This window comes from Pezoporus wallicus, unplaced genomic scaffold (genome assembly GCF_028554395.1).
Source record: "Pezoporus wallicus isolate ANWC-B61680 ecotype Strahan unplaced genomic scaffold, APGP_CSIRO_Pwel_v1 contig_3858, whole genome shotgun sequence".
In the NCBI taxonomy this organism is placed as follows: Eukaryota; Metazoa; Chordata; class Aves; order Psittaciformes; family Psittacidae; genus Pezoporus; species Pezoporus wallicus.
Genome location: NW_026638754.1, coordinates 1620348 through 1644863, shown reverse-complemented (window position 1 = coordinate 1644863; position 24516 = coordinate 1620348). Strand labels below are relative to the sequence as shown.

General features: G+C 42.0%; 1 protein-coding gene across 1 annotated transcript; it reads right to left on the bottom strand.

Moving 5' to 3' along the window:
- Positions 1 to 446: 446 nt before the first annotated feature.
- Positions 447 to 19079, bottom strand: CAV1 (caveolin 1). The gene is made up of 3 exons (XM_057412162.1): positions 18864 to 19079; positions 17805 to 17969; positions 447 to 2734 (listed from the first exon to the last, which is right to left on the bottom strand). The coding sequence occupies exons 1-3, from the start codon at positions 18891 to 18893 to the stop codon at positions 2393 to 2395; spliced, it is 537 nt and encodes a 178-aa protein (XP_057268145.1). The 5' UTR covers positions 18894 to 19079; the 3' UTR covers positions 447 to 2392.
- Between the last annotated feature and the right edge of the window lie 5437 nt (positions 19080 to 24516).

Here is a 24516-nt window from a genome sequence, read left to right as displayed (position 1 = left end):
GGTGACCAAAGACTTTAACATAAAATGAAATAGAAACAACTCATTATATTGTGATATTCTGGTTATTGGATATTAAAATTGTCTACAAGTAAGCATCATTATCCTAATTTAAAATGTAGGAAAACTGAGGAACAAGCATTTAAACAAGCTTAGGCTCCTTGTTCAACACTGTATTCACTAGTCCTACTGCCTACTAATTTAGCAGCAGAAAATATTTACTTGGGGAAAAAAAAAGTCATTCTTTTGCTGGGAAGAACTTTTCTGAGTCAGATCCTGAACCACAGATCGAGATGATTTTGTGCATTCTTTCTTGAGAAACAAACCACATTACTTTCTGCTTCTTTATCAAGAAATACTGGGCTTTTCTTCCTAATAATATGAGATTGTCCACATGACTTTCTAGGAAAAAGAAGTCAGACAGGAACTACCATTAAACATCTTTTTATTGTAGTCTTTAATGTACATGCAGAATTTAAAAAAGTGTCAGTTATGTCTGTAAGCGTATAACAATATAAATGTTTTGGATCAGCAATGTATTTGGGTTAGGGACTAATAACTCTAAGTGAACAGACACCTTGCAGGATATACAGTTTATATGGTAAATCAAAAAGGTTTTCTTCAGAGTGATTTTCCTCATAAAAAGATAAAATATTCCTTGTTTACAATCTCGCTTGTTTTTAACAGTGAAAAAATCTGTAATAGTACACTCTTCATTATGTACATAGAAAAACATAAAACTATATCCATACCAGTGTCTGTTTTAAATGCAAACAATAGTAGCTAATAGCTTTGTAATTCTTTTTGTGCACCCTCTCCCCTGTTCCCTCCCTCCCCCCTTAAAAAATGCAGCATTTCCTAAAGAAATTGAACTGAAGGCACTCCTGTGTTAGGTAAAGCAATACGTGAACTATCAGCACTAAATATAAAAGCTGTAGGTGTACCAGACAGCTCCATGCTCATCCCAAGGGCATGCACTCTCCAAGGTCAAGAACTGGTTTGCTGGAGATTCCAAGTGGAGCAGGCTCAGGCTCCAGCTTGGTTTACAATAAAGCTGATTAGCCTCACAAAGATTTCTGCAAATGCTTCACGCAAACCTTATGAGGATGCAGAGAGCATCTCTGAAACAGTACTATCACGAGGGCAAAAAGCTCTTGCAGGTCACAGCATCAGAACATGTTGCAAAGGCTTTGCTTTCTGGGCCTTGTACTTTGCAACACGGTAGTTTCACACAACACCCTCTGTTTAAGACTTCCTGATTTTGCAGCTCAGCTAAAAATGAACAAACCAACCCTCAAATGTGAAGTTTCTAAACCATCTCTTGTGATGGATTAGTTTAGATTCAGCAAAGCATCCTGAAAACTATCTGTGTGCTAGTGGCCTGCTGACTTCTGCTGACAGGGAAGTTTTGACAGCTCATAGAGAAGTTTCTCTCATGGGAAGCTCCTCCTTGGCTTCATGTGGCTTGTGTTTGGCACACCTTCATTTTTCTTGTAACTTGGAGTTATCTCTGGCAAATCTGCGATATGTATTTGTATGAATACTTTGCAAAAACCCGCAGAAGCCTACGACATAAGCACCTAAATGCTTGCTAAAGGATGTGTCATAAGTCACAGTCACGAAAATGTCTCCATAATGACCAGTTTTAGTTCTCAGCTGCAGTTTGTTTCTGCAATCCTAACAAAGGTTGAGAAATGACTGGTTGCAAAGTGATGAGACAGAAAGGCACTGTCTGAAGCTTTTCAAGCATGTGAAAAGCTTTCATGTGTCACTATGTCCAACCTGACAAATTGTTAGGGTTTTGAGAAATATATTAGTTCAGTAATTTGTTTACTTAACTAGTAAATTCATAGTGCACCATATCTGACCATGACTGTAAATAGCTGCAGTCAACTGACAATCCAATTGAAAAAGAACATTCTGCTAAAACCTGCCAGCTGGTCACGTTCATTCTGCTGCAATAGCTCTGCACTCTTTGGCCACAATAAAATGAATGGCTTTATAGTGTTGGAAAGCATTTTTGTCGTTCTTTAGTATCACTGTGGATTTATCTCACAAGGAATGAAGCGTGAGATAGAAAGGCATCCAACAACACTTCAGTCTCTGAATTGAACAGCCAGCAAAATGATATACAGCTGGCATGGAAGAATAGCCATTTAAGGTTAGTTTGAAATGCAGACTGAAGGGAGAAAAAAAAAAAAGCAGCAAGAAGTAGTCCAGTAAGAATAAACAGTAGAAAAAGAAACTGAGCAAGTGATTCTTTGTTTTGGGCCAGTATATCCACCACCAGTTGCTGTATGTTGCTTTGGGAAACACGAAACTGGCATCAAAACACTACAAACAACACAAAACCCCCGCCCTCTTCCTAGGCTGATGGCTCTCCTTGAAATGTCCCTCAAATCTCTTTCCGTACTGTGGCTCGGATGCTGCTGAACATTTTGCCTATGGCCTCAAACATTGGGTCGCAGAACGTGTGGATGCAGATCGAGTAGACGCGGCTAATGCACTGGATTTCAATCAGGTAGCTCCTTATGCACGGCACCACTGCCCAGATGTGCAGGAATGACAAAATGGCAAAGTAGATGCCCCAGACGAGAGCCATAGGAATGCCAAAGATCGCTGACAGTAAACGATAAAACCAGTATTTCGTTACAGTGAAGGTGGTAAAACTGGCCTTCCAAATCCCATCAAAGCTGTGTGTTCCCTCTGGCTCAGCAATGACATCTTCAAAATCAATCTGCAGCAAAGAACACAAAGTCAGGTCAGGCAGACGTTTGTATCAAGGGTGGATTCCAGAAGCACCTTTCCTGGAGAACAATGGTTCCATGCAACAAAATACTGAAGCGTGTACTTCCTACATTACAACATGATTCAAACCGTCTTTACACATCAATTTAAGCCATGAATCTTCGAATAACTATCTTTTGCTGGAGATTACCAGGGAGCCTTAGTGATTAGACATCTAACTTCTAGGTGGAGATGTCCACAAAACTGCATATATTTTCCTCATCTCCTACAGTCCTAAGGGTGTGCAGTGGGACAAATCAGGTGAACAGAATCATTGTGCTTTCATATGCCTAACTTAACTGTTTCTCATCTTTACGAATGGAGTAAATGCAGTCACTACTTCTTTGACTTTTTATACACCTCAAGCATGTATCAATAAAACATGTTTCGTTAGTCTAAATTTTCCCATCCTTCTTTGTATAGCAATTGCTGAATTTTGACAGTGAATAAATGGTGAGGCTAGCTATTTTAAATATATACATTAAAACAGGTATAGAAAGTTCTTAGTAGACTGAAAAATAAAATGCTGGATTTAGAACTGCATCAGGTGGAGGTGTTCCTTAGTCTGAAAGGGTTAAGGAGCTCTTTCATCTTCCTGAACATAAGAAGGCTCTTCACATTATAGCTGGGTTTTTTTTCTAACCTACCCCGTTTATGTCATAACACCCTGCTCATGAAAGACATGGCCAGGCTAACATATTAATATTTATAAGGAACACACTTTTCCACATATTTCATAGTTTTGACTAACCATAAATAGTTCAAAATGTCACCTAAGGAAACACTGCATTCCAACAGGCTTATTTTAATGCTCTCTGCTGAAATTCACGGAACTTAATTGTCGTAACATTTCTATTAGAAAATTAACAGAATTGTGACGATAGTTCAGCTCCATGTCACACAAACGTGTTTGATATAACCCACAATACAGGATATTTAATATAGCTAGCATAACTAATTGTATAGGTACTGCATTCAGCAGGAAAGAGAATATCACAATACTATTCCTCTGCAAGAAACTAAATGACTGTCTAAATCAGGTGAAAGAAAAAAAAGAAACTACATTCCTTGGACTGGATCCCAAAGTTATAGGATAATGCTGCTGTAAGTGAAGATTTACAGAAGCTTGGTAAGCGTGATACTGGCTAGTGGTCTCAGAAAATCAAGCAGAAGTACCTCAGCATGCTGGAAGGAGGTGAACATATATATGCTCAGATTAAGCATTGCATGTATGTGGGAAAAGGCTCACAATCACTTCTTTTGATCTGAAGTATACATAATAATTGGAAAGAATTCCTTCCTCTCTCCTGTTGAAACATTAATCACCTCCAACAAAAGTTACCGACAAAGTGAAAAATACTATAAAGCCACTGGACTTCCCAGTTTCTTAAACATAAAATTCCAAAGCAAAACTGCACAGTCTAGGCTCAATTTACTTGAAGGGCTTGGAAGTCAGTGGGAGGAAATTTCCAAATCAGCTGTTGTATGAAATGTCTTGAATGCCTAACATCAAGCTGGCTCAATTCATGGCCTAAACGTCACTCTCTGCCAGTGCTTCTCCCTAGGCATCATATAACACAAACTACAAACTTCCTTTTTATCTGCTAGTCTGAACTAGGCTCTAGTGATCTGAAAGTGATCTATGATCCTTTGGGTTGGGAATTCATCATCATCATCACCATCACACCTAACGGTAGCTTTTGGATTGGAATTCTATCTCCACAGAAACCGATGGCAGACTGCATTGGCAGAGTACCCAAGGAACACACCTCATCACTGCGCACTTGTCTGTGAAGGCGTGCAGAGCCAGCGGTCTGTCTGGACTTTCTGAAACTGAACAGCATAATTTCAAATGATAATTACAAAATGAGAAAAGAGAGTTTGAATCACCATTTTCGTCTGCAATAGTTCTGCATGTATGTAATAACCTCTACTTCTGTAGGTCATGCACATGAATTCTTGGTACAAAACTTAGAAAGCAGTTTCCTTTAAATCAGTGCCTAAAGACAGTATAAAATGTACACTACATTCATTGCTCAGTGAAGACAGGAAATCTGAGATTATTTGGGGTCTGCAATTTCAGTGAGAGTGAGACTGAAACTCTGGTGGAAATAACTAATTCTGGAGAAGGCACCACAGGCAACAATAGGCTCCATTTTCATTGTGGGGTTATTAGAGATAAAAGTTTATGTTTGGGGACTAAACAACTGACAAAATATTAGCTTTATAAAGTACATTGGCCATAAAATAGTTACATGAATCAGTCCTTAAAAGTTAGATGCAGTCTGGTAAGACAGAGCAAGGAGCTTTCCTGGATGCATTGTGATCTTTTTTCCAAATGAAACGATCAGATAACCTTGTGTCAATCACAGAATTTTAGGACTGCATCATGAAAGAAAGAAGAAAATGTTGTAGATGTATACATGAAGAAGTCAATAATATCTACTGATGATGGCAGCTAATTATCTGGTACATGTTCCTGCTCTGACAAAAGATGATTTCAAGGTCTATATATTGCTCACTGAGATCAGTCTTGTTCTACTGAGTGTACATGTTGCAAAACATATGCCTGAGTTTATGGAGCAAATATATTTTTGTTCTAAAATACACAATCAAGCATGCTTATAGTACCTGTTTCTGCAGCTGTTCAAAGCAAACTTTTTACTGTAGCCCATATCCCATGTCAGCTCATTTTCAAAGTGAATGTGTGCTCTTGGCTTATCATCAATGCTTGTCTTGAAATCAGGTAACAAAAATATGCAGATGATGGCAAACCCCAAGATGATAACAGCAAAAAAAAGTTGCTTCTCAAAAAAATGCTACTACATGAAGACTACATGGTTCAGCCCTCTTATTCTAAAACTTCTAGCAATTTATTGCATGCTTCCCATCAGTTGATGTGATGTATGGCAGATCCAGTTCGTGCACACAGCCATCACATAGCAGTTCAGTACATCGAGGATTATTCAAGGCCAAGATTAAAGTGTTTTTATTTAGATCAGTTGTGTAGTCCATCTTGTATTTTTTCACCTGTCTGACAAGGGAAATACTGAATCTCAGCAGGAAGGCAAGTTAGCCCTGAGCTCCATCAGCCCTTTCATCTTTAATCTAGCTAAGTGGGACTTCTTTTTATCAGCAAAGCATATTTTTGGCATGCAAAAAGAAGCCATAGGTTATGTCGGTTTATTAGAACGGGCACATAATTTGATTCCTTTCAAAATAATTCATTGTAATGAATGTTTTATTGAAAAATGGAAGCCAATAAACTCATTGGTTTTCAAATCAAATAGTAAACTTTCTGCAATTGTGATTCTCAGTAACTAATGTTTTAGCTTGTTGTGTGCTCCAAAATGTCCATGGAGTTAATCCTGGGGAGCTGACAGAAGAATAATGCCATATAGCATTTCCAGATGGACAGCCCAGTCCTCATTCCAGGAGATGATGCTAATATTAGAACATTTATGATATATCTTTGGCCAGGATTTCCCAGCTCAGGTCATACACAGTTGTCCTAAAAATATTCAAGAATTAGTCTCTCTGTGAGATGATAATAGCGTTGTGTTCATGCCACCAATAATTGTCAAGAGGTTACTTTCTTGGAGCAATTTCAAAAGCTCTCAGAATGTTTCTACCAATGCACAGAAGCTGAATACATGGTCCTGTAGGAACCATATCTGATGTCTCACTACCATAATCTCTCCCATTTCATTATTCCTCAAATCCCATGTTCCACACATTGCTCCAGTTTGAATAAGGGAGGTGATGCCAAACCGAACTTGGAAGTGGAAAGACAGAAAAACAGCCTGGCAACTCTAAAAACTCTCAGCTGAGTTAAAATGAAGCTGTTTTCTCCCTGAAAGCCATAAGAATGTAATGAAATTATATAGATGTCAAGAGAGCCCAGGTACGACTGGAAGGCAAACTTCTGCTGTCCAAACTCAGAGTTAGCTGCAGCAGTGTACAGTCTAAATAAAGATAGGCAAGGAACTGAGGTAATTTGGGTTTTTCTTCTCAGCTGCTAACAGATCACGTACAGATTCACTGGCTGGGACACACTATTTTTTTTCACTGTTCAGGCTGTACAGATAAGTCCTTATACTGCAGGAACTGAGATATCACCCAGGTTCTTCCTGCACTGAACCACTCCCATGAAAGATCCTGTTTTTAACTCCTGGGTATCAGTCCTCCGCAGGCAGCAGGAGCAATAGGTGACTGGATGCATTTTGCCTTGCTATGGATTACATTTATATCGCCCAGATTACTCACTCCTCGCTCCCTCCTATTACTTTCCTCTATTTTTTTGTTCAGCAGCACCCAGTGATGGTGAATGTCGTCAGACTGATAATGGGAGTCCAACTGAACTAAGTGAAGTAAAAATAGGACTTACAGGAGAAAGAGAAGTGGCCAGAAATCTGATCCTAGGGAATAAGGACACTCTAATTTCTGGAAATTAATCTAACTGGCTTGCAAGGATAAGGTACCTTTTTTAGGCTATTGCTCTTGAGGCCACTTTTACCAAAGCATCACGTGCATGTAGATCTGTGAAGAGCTCTGTTTAATTTACACAAAGGCATACTCAGGTTAGACACAGGTCTAGTTCAGTAGACTGCATGTTCAGCATTCAGTTTGTTCCTCCAAAGTTCTGCTGTGAAATCATGCCGAGTTATTTGCCAAGCTAATGAAAATACAGGAAAGGTCACTTGCAACAAGGAGAGAAGTAAAGAAAATTTGTTTTGACTCTCTAAAGGATGCTAATAACTCACTACAACCTTCTGTTTCAGCCAAACACTATTAAACACTATCAACTCCTGTTCCATGTCTACAATACACTTCCTGACTTCAGCTATTCTTTGTTTCCTACTATTCAGTTCAGTAAAGCCAGTTTTTACATTGCTTGAAGCCTTTGTCTGATTCTGCTATGAGAATTACCGCAGCTTCTTTTGCTCTGCATATGTTTATTAAACTCTTATCAGGAAATTAAGGAACCTGCTTTGATTCTCAGAGATTTATTTACAAGAAAGGGAAATGGTACGGGGAATTTGTTTTCCTTTTTTTCAAAGTCTGTTTAAAGAAAAAAATATTAATTAAAAAATTAGCAGCGTGAAGTTACTGTTTTTGTGTAAAAAGAACCCAACAAACCCAGCTGACTCAAGAATATATGCCTTATATATGAAAAGAGTTGACCTTGCCACTTTAGTCCCTGTGTATCAAAACCTGGCAGGCTGGAAAGGTGTACTAAATGCCAACCTCAAATTGCCTAGCTGTGCACTCAGCCTAGCTGGGGTATGTAATATCTATTACATAGAAAAAATACTGTGCTGGGGCTACCAGAAAAATATTAACGCCATCAACATTTTTTGGGAGCTTTGACCTCCTGTAGATTTCTGTGATTGTAACTACCATTATTAAAATCTGCATGTGGTAGCTGTATGTTGCTACTGTGCTCACAGCATGCAATTTGCATAGATAGGTACCACCGCTACTCCACTGAGGAGGAACCCAAACAAGTGTTGAGGATGCCAGCATTTTTTAGTGCCATCAGTATCTTTTAGTGCCATCAGTATCTTTTAGTGCCATCAGTATCTTCAGCATCTGCCATCATAGGAGTCAGTGAAAGGATGCTCAAGTCCTGACTGTATCTCTCTTGACTGACTGCTAACACCTCCAGTCAGGCAAACCACTTAAATATGCACGCAACCTGACAAATGTGAACTCTCTTACTGATGTCAGTCTGCTCTGTCAGACCAGAGCTATCGTCAAGTATTAATGTATATGTATGTAAAAAAGAGTCCCAACCTAGTTTTCTCTACATTTTTAGCACAGAGTATGGAAAATGTCAGTACTGGGTACCTCATGCTGTTTTTAATCAGTTTGTTCCCTGACTGTAAGCATAATACTTTTCGCCATATTATACTGTGTCCCTATGAGACTTGAAACAGATGCATGGAAAAAAAAAGCAGACTTTTTTTCTTTTTTTTTTCTGCTGTGATAAATGCAGTTTGTAAAATTTCCTGATGCCTTCAATGTCCTTTAAAGAAACATTCAACAGAAGAAAATGTATACAAGATCACAAACTGACAAGCCATTCAAAGGCATGAGTCACATTTGCAGGGTGGCGTTCAGGACAGGTGCAGCACTAGTAGCTTTGGAGAAGGCCATGGTGTGTGTTATTAAAAATAAGAAAATGCATTGTATGAGATCACTATTAGTTTCTGCACTTCTACATACCATTTGGAACTTAAAAATTGCCAGTTACAGTGCTTGGAGAACAAAAGCATCACAGCAGCATAAAAGACCTTAGGCAATAAGCTCACATCCATTCTGTTAAATCAGTGACAAGAGCTAAACATCTAAATGTTTCTTTGACCCTTTGAAATATGTTTCCACATTCACTGATGGTGTCTTCTTGAATTCTGCCACAGTTTATCAGAAAATGATGGAAAAGTGTATAATGTTGTTTCTACTAAACCTGAGTGAAAGTGCATAGGAGGCATCATGACTTCATAGAGTCATGGAATGGTTTGGGTTTGAAGTGACCTTAAGGATCTTCTACTTACAACCCCCTGACATGGGCAGGGACACCTTCCACTAGACCAGGTTTCTCAAAGTTCCATTCAACCCGGCCTTGAACACTTCCAGGGATGGGAAGTGTTCTTCCCATCCTTCTTCTTCCAGCTTCTCTGGGCAACCTGTGCCAGGGCCTCATCACCCTCACAGGGAAGAACTTCTTCCTAAATCTAATCTAAATCTAACCTCTTCTAGTTTACAGCCACTCCCCCTTGTCCTGTCACTACATGCTCTTGTAAAAAGTCCCTCTCCAGCTTTCTCGTAGGGCCCCTTTAGGCACTGGAAGCTCCTTTAAGGTCTTCCCTGAGCTTTCTCTTCTCCAGGCTGAACAAGCCCAACTCTCCCAACATGTCTTCATAGGAGAGGTGAAACAATGATATTCATGTTGGAAAGTAGACTTGAAGGACTACACTCTTCTAGCCAGAGAAGAAAACCAGTCCTGTCAAACGTGATCCTTACTGCACACGTAACAAATATTCAAACGGACTACAAAAAATTTTGAATTACGTGACTTAAAGAAAGTTGTGACTGCAGATCACCATATCACAAACTGAAAAGCAATGAAAATAGCCAAAAAATACTTTGCTGCTAATTACTGACAGAACAACCTGCTGCTCCCTGCCCATGCTGAGCTACTGATTGTATACCAGAAAAGACCTGAGGATGGGCTTTGTTTAATCAGAGGGGCAGGATCATCAAAATCTGCGGAAGTACTCAAGAGAAAAATGCAACTGATGCTAATGGTTCAGCATTGTAGCAACCAGCCATTCTGCAGAGATCTCTTCCTGAAGCACTTGTCTGTCCTGTCTCAATATAGCCCAGCAGAAGGAAAGACTAGCAGCTTCAAGGAGATCTGCACTCCTCTGAAACACAGCAAAACTTCCTGTGCAGGTGGGGATATCGTGTCAGCCAGTTCCTTGGAAAATACACTGTTGTCGTTGGAGTAAGCTGTCAGAAAATAAAGTGGTTATTTTCCTCCCTGGACACTGGCCTGATGGGAGGTTATTGCAGCTTTCCCAATGAGAAACTCTTCAGAAGCTTTCTTTGCTTTACTATTTATGTTCTGCAGTTCCTTGTTTGATACAACTATTTTAGCAAAGAACTACGGTATGTCTGTGTGCATGTACATCCACACACTTCTGTCCATCTGTTATGTTCAAAGATGTATATTCATCAACATGAACACCAGGGTGAAGTTTTGACTACACTAAAGACAATGGGAAATTTTTTATTGATTTCAGTGGGGTCTGGCGTAAGCCAGAGTCCACAAACGTTAATAAAAGTGAAGATACCCTCTAAATTTAGAGATTTCAGCTTATATTTCAGTATTTTATTTTATATGTATATGTAAATGCAGTATTTTATATTATATTGCTCTCAGTGCAGGTTTACGGACCTGCTGTTAAGGTAATAAACTGCTACTAAGTAGAACTCATTAAAATTTGCCCTAGCTTCATGCCTCCTAAATTTAGGCACTAACAGGAAATAGAAATCTAGTGATCTTAGATTCTTTAATAGTGTGCAAGACAGGCACCTTTGGAGGACGCTTTAGATGCTTTCTTCTTTTTATCATTTTTCAGGCAGTCTAAGGAGAGCAGACTCTTAACTAGGTATATAAACACATCCATCTGCACCGCTACAATTCTTTTTAGTAAATCTCTATATCTTGTTCTCACCTCTTTCCTCATTTCTACCTGAATACACTTATTGCTGACAGTGAGTGTGCAGTGATGCCCAGCTGCCTCTCTGTTCCTTTAAAAAAACATTTCCCTCTGCATTTCTCTTTTTAGAAGGTTGTCTTTGTTAGGGGAGATCTCAAGTTAATAATCCTTAAATAGTGTTTAAGTAACTGTTTCCTAACAGAAACTGTTACCAGTTAACTGGTAATTGTTTCTTAAGTATTTCATAAAAATCAAGATATCATTTGTCTATATATCTGGTCTTGTCATAAACCGCACTAGAACAGAGACATATGAACTTGGACTTCATAAAACACCAGGAGACTTTATGGCTGAGGTCAACAGGAGATATTAACCTGATCTTGAAGGAAAACTGTTGTTTGTTTGCATTTTTGGTTGTTTTTTTTTTGTTGTTTTTTTCTTTTTTTTTTTTTTTTTTTTTGTAGCATTTGTTTGAATTCTAGAAGGGATTTCAAACTTGACAGAGGAAGTGTTGCAATCTGTCTATGAGACTCCCTTAGATTTCTTTGGGACTCTGAGTATAAATTCAGCACAGCAGGAATTTGGAGAGGGAATGTGGCGCTTTCACCTTCAGCTCTGAGAGCATCTTCTTGCTTCTTATCTACGAAGCTGAATTTATCAGTTCCCATTTCTTTGAAAATAAAGTATACGGGCCTGATAAACAGAAGACTGTGGACAAACCCCATTGTTGTACAGCCCCACTAACACCTCTAGCACAGCTCCTTGACTATCTTGAATAAAATCAGGCACAAGGTTTATCAATTAATATGCACATTAGAGTGGGGATAACGGTACTGAAACTATTTGTCCTTTAGAATACTAACCCAATGACATTTCTGACAAGGATGATACTGCCTAAAATTCAAAGTTTGTTTTGAAACTATTGAAAGACATTTTCATAAGAAATCTGCAAGTAAAATGTAAATAAACTAACAGAGCTAAACCTTCCCCCCCCCAAAAAAATCAATCAAAATTAAATGGCATAACTTCTCTTTCATCTTCACAATAACAAGTCCTTTTTAGTCCAAGATGGTTTTTATTACTATCATTTGCCTGGAATACACAGATGGTAGTTCTGGATCTAAAAGCTAAAAAAACATCATTTACTGATGTAGATTTCATCCCACTGTCTGTTTATCACAAAAGTATTTGAGAGCTGTGGGAAATAAATACAGACTCATCTTGGTTTAGAACTATATGTCTCTTCAGCTTTTCAGAGATCACAAGTTTTACAGAATCAGCCAAGTTCATTTGTATTTTCTCTCTCTGTTGCCTAAAACACAACAAAGATCACATTCTTGTAGGGGACCCCATGGCAGACCTCTCTACTACACACATTTAGCACTCCTTCCCCTCGAGAATTTCGGATTTCAATTTTTGTTTGCTTGTTTGTTTCAGACATCCATACTCTCTGCAATAGAAGATGGCGATTTCTATCCATATAGTAGGCTAAAAATTCTAAAATGAATTCAAATTGAGTTTTAAATTCTGTTGAATTTATTTGAAACAAAAACTATTTGTCTCCTGTGAATCTGAGATAGTGCCCAATAAAGTCTAACAAAAGGAACATCCATGCTGAATTGTTGGCTCTGTCCCTACAGCCATCAAATCAACATTTTCCTATGGAGTTATGAGTCATGTTCATCATGCTAAGCAAGAAGGCAACACATAAGGCTTTAATAATACTATGACCTTAAATGCAAATTTTTTTTTTGAGAAAGAAGCTTTTGTTAGAGCAGATGCCATTATTCTCTGTAATCTTATGGACATTCAGAAGTTCCGTGTCTGGAAACTCCTAATTAACGTGCAGGAAAACTGTTTTACAGAACTCTAAAACCTTGCTAGGTCCTCATATAAACTCGCATTCATAATAATTTGAGTTTTCAATCTCTCACTCCGAGACTAGCCTTGGAAGAAATATTTGAAACAGAATTGTATCATGTGGATAGCAAAGTCAAACATTCAGATATTCTTGCCTTTTAAATCTAAACCCCATGCAAAGTTTCAGAATAATTTCATTTATCTGTAGTTATGCAAAAGTAAGGTGCCATGTCTGAGCTACATAGCTACATGTATCGTCAATGGAGAGAAACATGCCCCTGGAGAGGACCCCTCATCCTGTCCTATGGCTAGGTCTAAACTCTGTGACAGGAATCTGCCTCCAGAGGCATCTAGCTTCCATCACTGCCAACAGCTAGAGACAAGATTACAAGCTTGGATTGGAACGTATGTTTATATTTATACATTATATGTTTTTAAAACTGTACATTTATATACGTATATATGCATATATATACATATATATGTGCATGTGTCAAGATATTTAATATTATTTATATATTTATATTGATGTATTTAAATTCACACATTCACCTATTTTCGCATGACTTTTAATGATACCTGAAAACAAAGAAAAGGGGTCTGCATTAAATTTCACATAATTCCTTGTTTTAGAAAAAGCACTAGACTGAGCTCTGCTTTTCTCTTGTTTTACCATGTTGAAGAGCAGAACTCTCTTCCTCCAGGTTGACATCTGTTGTCACATCAGAGTGACAGTCTTCCCATTCATAAAAAGCAGGGCACAGTGCTGCCCTTCGTTCCAGGAGGTGTGGAGGCAGGAGGTGTTATGCCTAGTCTTCTCTCTGTGTGTCTTACACCATGCTCAGAGCAACAGGGATGGACCATAATTATGAAGGATTAAGGAAAATGGCAAACTAATTTTTAAAAAGCCTCTTTTTTTTTTTTTTTTCATTTAAAAGTGGCAGAAACTATAAATGGCCTTAAAATGTCTGAGTAATACTTTCCTCCCTAATGCCTACATAAGGGTGTTGTGGTATTTGTCAACATCTGACAAAAATTCCAGACTTTTGCTTACAGTGAGTTGAATTGTCCTTAACTCCATTGGCTTTAAGTAAAAGGCACAAATACATCACTGTTTAAAGCTTGGTACAAAAGCTCTGCATCCTTATATTTGTAGCCAAGGACTGGATTTTTATTTTTTCTTTTTCCAGAGAGAAAAGGACTCCTATGCAACAAACAGCAGAGAGACACCACTTTAAAACAAAACAATAATTATGTTTGGAATGGTAGACCAGGCACAGGCCTTTCCTCCTGGCACTGCATCCCAGGAAAACATCTTCCCTTGGCTGCAGATGTGACTTCATTTGGTCTTCACTTGTCCTAAAGGAGTAGACTTTGCAGGGTGTGTTGCAAAAGTCCATCCCCATTCTGAGCAAGAGGTGAGGAAGTACTGAGAAGTGCAAGCTGCAGGAGAACTAACTCCTTCCTCTGCTTCTTCCAAATTCAGTGAACTTAGTGCAGACTTGACCACAGACACTTTGAGAAATTTTGAACTCCAAAGAGTTGGAAGGCTGTAATTTAGCTGTACTCTGGAAAACACAAATATTGTGCTGGGAAACAGGAGCATCAGGCACCTTCATATGAGTCCTTGGTCATTGGGGAATGAATGAATGAGTGAAAAAAACACAAAAAATATCAGCTTTCTACCCTGTTTGTTGCGCCCCATCGCACAGATACGAAAACTGTGGTACGCAGGTACAAAAGTAGAATTGTCCAGTGAAGGACATATGAAATAGAAACAACTGTGAGGCAGAATAGCTGTATAATCACCAGCATGATTTCTGGAGAGGTCCCAAGTGCACAGAGGCTGTTTCTCCCTCACTAGATTCCCTCTTTGCCTCCTGTATGACCAGCCATCTTCACAAGCATGCACCTCAAGGAATGGGAGCCCTGTTGCACGTTCTCCCTGACAAGGTGATGCACGAAGGCAGCTGTATGAGGAAGAAACTCCTTCCTTTCTGCTCCCCATTGAAGGAATTGGAACAGGAAGGAAATTCTGGTGATTTTACTAGATTGTGCTTCCTCCAGCACAGAGCTGCCAACTCCACTGCCTGCGGACCTCAGGCTCAGTAAGGCCTCACTTCCATCTCTCTCTGAACAGAAATCTTGCTGTTTTACCCACTTTTCCATAAACCTCCCATCACTTAGCTTCCGCTTGGTAGCTAATCGGAAGATAAGCTGAAAGCAAAGTCAAGGTCACTAATAACTTTGGTATAAAGCTGCTCCATGTGTCTAGTTCTTGCCTGGATCCCCACCCTATTGCTGCCCGTACTGTGTATCTGCTGCGAGGAAGCTATGCAGATGCTTTGTGTTGCACATCAAGGCAACATGTCTCCTGCTTCTCACAAGCAAGGGTTATTTTTAAAATGTGCTATGGGAAGTATTTGAATGCAGACAACACTGAGGCCTTTTAGAGAGCTGCTTACGGAGCAGATTCCTCGTTCTCTGTCTCATCATTTCTATTTCATGGCTGACTGGCTTGTCCCCAGTTTCCATTCTATTGTGCCTCATAGTCAAGTGGCAAGAAATGCATTAAACGCTGGGCAAAAAGCAGAAGGTTCTGAATCTAGAAAAATGCAACAGCTCTAAATAAAACTGAGCTAAGCCTGAACCATATTTCTGGCTTTACAGCACTCCTTAACAGTTTTTTTTTCTCTGACTTTCAGTAGTCAACTCAGACTGGGGACTCCTGTTACACAAGTGCATTTTTTGCACTCTGCCTGGACGATTTGCAGCTGAAGTAAGAAAGGCAGATGTGTGACAAAAGGGGACCACATACTGATGTCTGAGGCAGGAGCTGAATCTGTGTATCTTCACTCCAGTCAGAGCATGTCCCCCAGGCACTGGGTCTGAACTTTATTGCTATGCCTAATAGGCTGAACTTGAAAGTGTTGTCCAAATAAACTCAATTTGTGCCAAAATTCCTCTCTGCTTTTCACGTTGGACTATGAAACACTTATAAAAATAAAAGCAATTCTTATTTATCCTTGCAGCAAGACAGAAAGGTGTTGTTTTACAACGCCCACATTTTTTACAAACACTGCTGGTTTTATGATGCAAAATGGATCCTGTCTGGTTAACATCAAATTCATTTTGGTATATTATTGTGTCTTGATGCGAGTATGTGCACTAGCAGGAGCTCACTTGCTGACTCTGAGGCAGTACTGATATTCTAGATGTTTTTCAATTAATATGCTGGTCTATGATTATTTCAAAATAACAAACTGAAAAGCTTGGTTTTTCCATTCTTGTAATTCCTGTTTTTCAACTTTCTTTTAGATGATTGGCCATCACAAACTTTCTTAATCATTGCCCCTGTGGGAGGCAGAGAGGGCAGGATGGGCTTTGTACATTTCAGCTTCTTTTAAGTCCATTAGGAGTTTTTTCCTTCAGTGGTCTCCCTCTTTTCCCAGCAGGAACTTTCTTTCCCTAGTTAAGTTTGTGGACACTCGGATTCTGACTTGCTTGGGGGCTATGACTCATCCTCAGAAGGTTTGGTTGCTTTGGGGACTTCTTCTGTTGCTGTACGCAATAAGCCATAATACAGTCTCATTCTTCAGCTCTTGCATTCCCTTTCTCCTCAGCTGCTACTCCACGGGTAGAAGACAAAAGAATGGCTTGCTCCTTTCTGAAATCAACCATTTTAATGGAAGTTTTGGACCACTCGTACACAGCTGTTTTTTTTTCTAAACAAATAAAAACTTTATGCCTTTGCTTTCTCAATCACAAAGCTGACAATGGCTCCTTAAAGGTATACCCTGCTCTGAGGGATAATTCTTAGTACTGATCCAGCATGACAGTTAGTCATATTCAGCACCTTGAAATTGTGTTGAAGTCCGTGGAATTTGAGGTTTCTCAGGACCTTGCTATATTGTCTGTACATAGCATGAATCATTTTACTGACATATGTTCAGGAACTAGAATACAACCTTTTGATTCTCTAGAAACAATGCAATATTTCTCTCTTTCAATAATAGGTCTTCCTGGTTAACAAGCGTCATGAACTGCACACACTGACTGCTGGACACTAAGCCAGTCACCCACCCACTGTGACTGGGCAGCTCCTGTTTTTTTCTAGGTCTGACAAACTCAGATGACAGCATCCACAGTTTTCACATGCATAGCATGACGTTTCTCTGCTAAGGGAAAATACACCTATCTGTTTTTTCTGACCAAAGTGAATTCAAGCTAAAACCTTCATCAACCCTGATTTCTCAAAACAGTGGAATTCTGATTTAAGAACTCAAACTCTGATTTAAGACCCAAAAATGTCTTAGACAAGGGCACCGTCAGATTTTGCTTAGCTTGCTTCCATTTATCATTTCTTGAGGGAAAGAAAAACACCAAAAAACCAAAACAAACCAAGGACACATTCCGAACGACCACCGATCTTGCACCCCCTTGGCTCAGGGAGTGTGATCTGTCCCGCAGGCCGTGCCCAGCAGCGCAGCAGCTCCGGCTGCACTGGGCTGGTGCCACCTCCCTGCTTCTATAAGTGCCCGCAGGGGAAGGAAAATCTCTTTACTGCTGCTCCATAAGGTCACAACTTATTTTCCGCCGGTCCCGGGCGGGACATCCCGGCTGCAGAGCAGACCTGCGGGCACACAGCTCCCGGAGACTGCTTCCCGGGGACAGCCCACGAGAGGATGCGACCCTGCCGCGCTGCAAGCAGCTCCAGCGGGCTGCCCTGGCCCGCTGCCCGCCTCCTCCTGCGCGCTATCCTTTACTTACAGAAAAAACATACGACACCCCCCCCCCACACACACACCCTCCCCGGCTTCCCCGCACGCAGCAGGTGAAGGGAAGCGGTTCGCGGACTGCTGTCGCCCCGTCTGTGCCCGCGTACTGTGTCCCGCATCGCCCCTCGCCCCGTTCCCCCCTCGACCCCCTCACCTTGACCACGTCGTCGTTGAGGTGCTTGGGGTCTCGGTTGACCAGGTCGATCTCTTTGGTGTGCACGTCGTGCACTGCCTTTTCGCTCAGCTCATCTGCCATCATCTTGTTGTTGGGCTTGTAGATGTTGCCCTGCTCCCTGACGGGCGCCGTGTATAGAAAGCCCTGCGGAGAGGGAGAGGGAGAGCGGGAGGGAGGGGACAGCCGAGAAGAGCCCAGGAGGGCAGGGCCGGGCCGGGCAGGGCCGGGCAGGGCAGGGCAGGGCCACGCCGGAGGGCGGGCTGCGGGAGGTGGCCCTGGGTGCCGCGGGGCGCGGGAGCGGCGGGAACATCGCTGCGGGGCGGCTCTCTCCCGGCTATATAACCGCGGCCGCGGGGTGCGCAGCACACCTCCGCCACACCAGCGCGGCGCTGCCTCCCGCTCCCGCCGCCAGGCGGCCCCGGCCCCGCGTCCCGCACCGCCCGCGCCCTGCCCCGCTCCGCTCCCCGCGGAGCCGCCCCAGCGCGGACCGCTGCCGGCACTGAGCGGGGACGGAGCAGCCGCGGCCATCAACGGGCAGTGCCAGGAGCGGCCGGGGTCCCCGCAAAGCACCCTCCCCACGCTGCCCTCCCCACGCTGCCCTAGCAGCGAGGACCAGAGCGCGGTGCCCTTATCATCCCACCTCCACCCCGGCGCCCTCACCGTACTGTCCTCACTATACTGCCCTCACTATACTGCCCTGCCAGCGCGGCCATCACCGCTCCCTCTTCAACCCGGCGCCCTCGCCTTATCGCCTCTCAAACATCTCCCTCACCGTACGGCAGCTGCCACGGTCCCCTCGGCCGGCAGCGTGGGCGAGCCCCTCGGGTACCCCTGCCCCGCTGTCCCTGCCCGCAGGTGCCCGGTTGTCCGTCCTCCCTGCTGGGCACCGGCCGCTGGGTTCCCGCGCCCCTCGGCGGGAGCTGCAGCGTACGTGGAGCTCAGGGGGTCCGAGACGCTGCAGGTACCCCGCGGCGGGCAGCAGGGCAGCCGGCGAGGAGCTGGCAGTGTCGCGGATCCGCCGCCCCTAGGTCGTCCTACCTCCGAGTCTACGTATTTGGTACCGGACATGCTGTCCCGGGCTGGCTGGCTGCTCTGCCGCGGGTTTCTCTGCGCTATAACGTGTAGGACCGGAGGCAGGAGGATCCCGCTCTGCGGAGCTGCCGGCCAGGGGGAGGTAGCTGCCAGGGAGACGGCTGGCCACCTGCCAGGGGCTGCTCCCTGCCTCTGCCTGGGGTGGATGACAAGCCGCGGTAGGGCCCGGCATATCGCAAGGCGGCGGGGAGCCGCCGGGGCTGGGAGGGGAAAGCAGCCCTGCCCCGGCAACCTGGGAGCTGACGGACCCGTCCCGGATGCTTGGGCCACGTCGCGCGGGCACAGGGACAAGACACGGACGCGGGCACGGACACCAACATGGACAGGACCGGGGGGGGGGGGGGGGGGGGGGGGGCAAAGACGAGATGGAGACGAGGGAGCAATGAGGGGATGGAAAACTTCAGTGGTATTCCACGTCCAGAGCGAGCAAGGAGTTTGTAGGGCTCCCCCCCCCCGGCATTGACAGTAGTTTACATACAGTCATCGCTGCCCCAGGAACAATTGTGGAAACTTGGACATCCTTGGGATGAAGAAAAAGCGATTTTTCCCAACTGGTTCATTTCAAAACTATGCAAATATTTAACAGTTCTGCACTTTAGCTGTGCTATATTTTTTACCAGGAGGAGACTGACCCATGCATATCTGCCATGAGTATTAACCCCTGGGATTAAGATTTAAAGAGGAGTGGTGGGACACTGACGTTTTGCTACACGCTGTTCTCGAATTCCTTTGAAAACTAAGGGGCATATGTTGGTGTAAAAGCTATAAGGATTCATCATTGTATTCAAGATGGTTCATGTTGGCACTATACATCTATAAACTATGAATTATATTTTGCCCTATTTTTCTTTTTTTGGTGTTTGCAACCATCATTTTTCTGTTAGGAAATGGGACGATGGTGAAAGATTTATAACATTAAAAGAAAAATAGTGACCTTAGTGTTATGCCACTGAGCAAAGAATTGCAGCAACAGAAGTAAAAAATTCTTAACTGCGGTGTATTTGGCTTTGGCAATTCAACAGAGAAATGACCTCAAAAAAGCCAGTGGCTAAGATGGATGTAGGCTCCACAGATGTAAATAACTGCACCTGCTGAAAATGCAGTCCACATGGGCATGTGTTACTGATTTGGTCATGAGTTAGCAATGAACTTTCTTGAAGAGTTTATATTGCTGATAAACTTTAGAACAAACGCTTTGGGTGGATGTTTTCCAATTTTCCAAGTTAGTTGTAATTTTTAAAAATACCTTTCTTTCATTGTTGCAATAATTCACTGAGGCCATCATTAAAGTATCTTCATCTGCCCGTACATTTGAGTGTGTACGCAGTCAAATGGGTATATTGAAAGATTTAGTCTCTGCGATTTTTCAACCCATCTGAAAAAAAACCACAAGACAGTTGTTTGTTTCTATACTTAGGAAAGTTTTGCAATTAGCCAGTACCCTGCACATGAATCAGAAGATTTTGATCCATCAGTATTACTGCTTTTCTTAATGTGACTAAAAAAAAAAAAAAAGGTATATTTGTTAATTTGAAATGCTGATTTGGCCCTGAAATGTGGTTTCTGCAGAACCACAGTCCCCTTTAAAAGCAATTTCTGAATCACACAACACTGCTGTGGCTAGAAGAATATTGGAAGCTGGTGGAATTTATAAACTTTGTGAGGTGAATTCCAGAATAGGCTGCATACGAACTAAAATGAGCCGTCACATCTAGTGAACCTTAGCCGTGCTCATCTCAGCTTGAATACCACGACAACAGCCTACAGAGAAAATGCCATGGATACTAAGGGTGAGGAAGTGACTTCCGCAGAGATGGACAGGGATAGAACTGTGGCCCATTGCCTCCAGCACTGCTGTATGTGAAATGCAATCAAATTTAACAGCCAGGAGCTCAGCATGGATGTGTGCAGGAGTTCTGCAAGGAGCTCCCATTGCGTACAGAAGAAGAGTGTAGCTCAGCAGGAAAGGACCTGGTAAAGGCTTGCAGGAATCTTCTGAAAGTGCAAAGGTTCTGATCCTCTTCTTAGCTATTGTGGATGCATTATCCAGGGGTGGCCTAAAATTGACAGGGGTTATAGACACACAGGCTGGCCTTGAAAATGCCACCCAAACTGTCACCTCATTGAGCTTTGCTGTGTCTTTTGAAGCCCAGGTCAGCTGTTGAACAGGACTACCTACTACCTTGGCTGGCCACCTCACTGCCTTTCTTCCTCCATCACACCAGCCTTAGGCATGTCACGCCTAATTTTAACAAGTTCTTATAGCTCCAATGTCTTGCTTTAACTGAACTTTCAAACTTCTGGATTACCTTAGTTGAGAACTTGCTGTAAACATGGAGCAAAGTGTGTGCAAATTATGAGCTGTTCTTTCCATTCTGAGCAGAGGAAAGGTTTTGGTAAGGGTAGGAAACAGTGCAAGGAAAAAAAAAAAAGAAAGGAAAAAAAAAACCCTGATTGGACAAAGTTCTTCAAAAAACTGTCAGAAAATGAGTCATGAAACTGAACTGAATGTGCGTGACTGCTCACTGAGTGTCTTTGTGTGGTATCAAACACTCCCTCTCCTTCCACTCATTACTCCTCCTCCCCACTTTTTTTCCAAGCTTGTGTAATTATTCCTATTATGGTATTAGCAATACTTCTGATATATTCCAATGTAAGCAAGATCAGAATCATTCCTGGGAAACTGTATTCTTTATGTATGGTTTCAACAGCAGCGAGGGTGTCAAGACACAAGACACTGTCAAAGCAGCCTGCCTTATGTAGAGCATTTAAGAACCTCTTAGAAGAGGAAGATCGTTGCATTTTTTTTAGTGGCTTCTGTTCAACTGCTTAACTGCCTTGTTTTATGTGCATTTTTGGATGTTTTGCTGGATGAAAGCCTGAGCTGCCAGAACTGCTGATAGTGAGCTGTTATCAGCAATGCTGCTGTCATCACCTGCTTCATGGTAACAAGCATTGGGACAGGTTTAACATGCAGGCCACTGTTTTGCTCATTCCATTGTTTGCAGATAGTGGCCATCCTGTCTCCAGTCTCTGGAAGATTTCTGTATTTTAAATTATAAGTCACTGGATCAGGACTTTTCTGCTGAGGTGGGTGCCCCTCACTACCACTATGTATAGGGCTGCACTTTTATGTATGCATTTGTTATTTGGCCTGTTTGTTCCCTGTATCAAAGGAGTTATAACAGGAGAAATGGCGAGATCCCTTCACATTCCTTCCTCCTCACAACCTCTAGCTAGGAGTGATTTCCTTTTACATGGAAGCACTGCTACCATAAAACATTTCACAATAGCCTTGAGGGCTAGAAGTAATCCAACACCTGATAGACCCAAAATAAATTTTTCCCTTTCTGAGGTGCGTTAACATATTTGTCTTACTCCTGGGAAAGCTCATTTTGGGAAGCACCTTATTCTGCTGATGTGCAGTAGGTGTACTTTAAGGGGTCCAAGGCATTCTCTTTGCTTGCATCTTAGCCCAGTCTGGGTTTCTGTCTGGGCTTAGATGCAAGTAAGATGCCAAGTTGCCCAAATAAGGGTAGTTCTGGGCATGACTGAAGTAAAAGTGTAGGTACTGAGGGAATGTTATGTGAAAGGGAGGTGCCTTCTCAGTTTAGACATGTTCCTGTTTGGGTGGCAGCTGGGCAGGGATTACAGTTTTGGATGTCAATGCCTGACTCCCAGTCCTTTGCTAGGTGTGTACATCTTTTATTAGAGCTAGTCCCTGTAGGTCTTGTTCAAGATAGCTAGTAATTGCCTTGGCTGGAGTGGTAAATAGATTGAAAGCTTTAATCCTGCCAGACATTGTGCAAATCAAGACACATTTTCTCAACTCTTTTCAATATCAAATTCCCTGATAAATACTGAGGGGGACCATGAACACTGGTCCACGTCAACACTTTTCTGAACCATTCTGCCAGTTCTAGCACATTATTAGCTCTTCATATGTCTTACAGAAATATCAGAGTGTGAGAACTAGTCTTATTAATGGGACTTAAATACCCACTCCTTGAGGCTTATGTATGATCATAGGATCATAGAACCATCTAGGAAAAGATCTTTAAGATTAAATCCATTAAACTATGCCTATGAGGGCCTCATCTACAAGGTTTTTGAACACTGCCAGGGATGGTGATTCCCAATGCCTCATCACCCTCCTGTTGAAGAAATTTTTCCTAGTATCCAGTCTAAACCTCCCATGGCACAGTTTGAAGCTGTTACCTCTTGTCTTATTGCTTGTTATCTGGGAGATCAGCCACCTCCTCTCTCCATCCTCCATTCAGGTAGTTGTAGAGAGCAATAAAGACCCCCTGAGCCTTCTCTTCAGACTAAACAACCCCAATTCCCCAGCTGTGATGTTTTTTTTTTTGTCAACAAGCTTTGCTGTCTAAGTATTTTGTGGTCAACAGAGCTTATAGTTGTAGCACTGTGATAGCTCTGACGTGCAAAGTAAAAAGCAAGGTGAGGCAGGTACATGGGGTGAAAAAGCAGTGCTTATTAAATTGAGGCAGCTGGCAAAACCAGACATATTTTCCTGAAAGTTTGGGAAAAAAAAAGTGTGAGTCTACATCTTATTGCATTAAAGTGTCTGAAGCAGTATCTGATTCAGTGCCTTGTGGAGGGGTCCTTCTTTCACCCACTTGTGGTTGGAGGGGGGGGGAGCCAGACAGCAAAAACCAAACACCTAACACAGGTGACACTCACCCCTGGCCTCAAGTTGTGAGAGAAGTGTGTAGAACAGCACCTGCCCCACTACTTACATGAAGTTCTAGTTGCTTCCATAGGCCGTGTCTATTTCTGCACCAAATATAACTTTTTGTGTAGAAGAGGTAAGGAGCCAAGTCAAGCCAAACATTTTGCATTTATCGGTGCAGCATGTCTTTGCTGGAGGATGATTCAGAGCAGGAACCTATCATAGCTCCTCTGAATTGCTTCTACAGAAGACATTTTGTTGCAATAAGCTTAGGAAATTTATTGTCACCAGGATAAAATTAGCCTTTATTAATTCTCCCCTTGGTTGTAAACACTTGCATGAAGAAAGCACCTCATTTTTTAATGCATAACTGCTGCTTCAGTATATTCGTTGGAAGCCTTCAGTTCTAATTTTCATGAGCACAGTGTAATAACAAACTACACTGGTAGAACGTCTGGTGTTTGACCTTGTTCCATTTGCATTTCTATTTTCTTAAAAAGAAACAAAACGCATGTATTTTTCCATCTATTTATAAGAGAGAGTTAATACAGCTTAACAGCAGCAGTTTTATCTCTGCAGGTGGGGGAACAATCACACCCTGTGAAAATATGGACTTGAACTTTGGGTTCCACTGAAAATGAGTGTGTGGTCTGAGGTCCCAGAGCTGCAGGGAAGTTCTGAACTTTTCATTCAATGTATGCATAAGTGGGCTTTTTGGATAGGTGGGAAAAAGCTCCTCATTTACCAATATTTCAAAGTTGCTATTAAAAATTTGTTCCAATGTATATAATGAACAAATAGAGTAGGGAAAGATAAGACACAAATATGAAAGTTCTATAGTCAGATTAGAATGATTTTATGAAATAGCTCTCATAAGAAAGCAGGTTAAATTTCTTTGTGAATTGACAG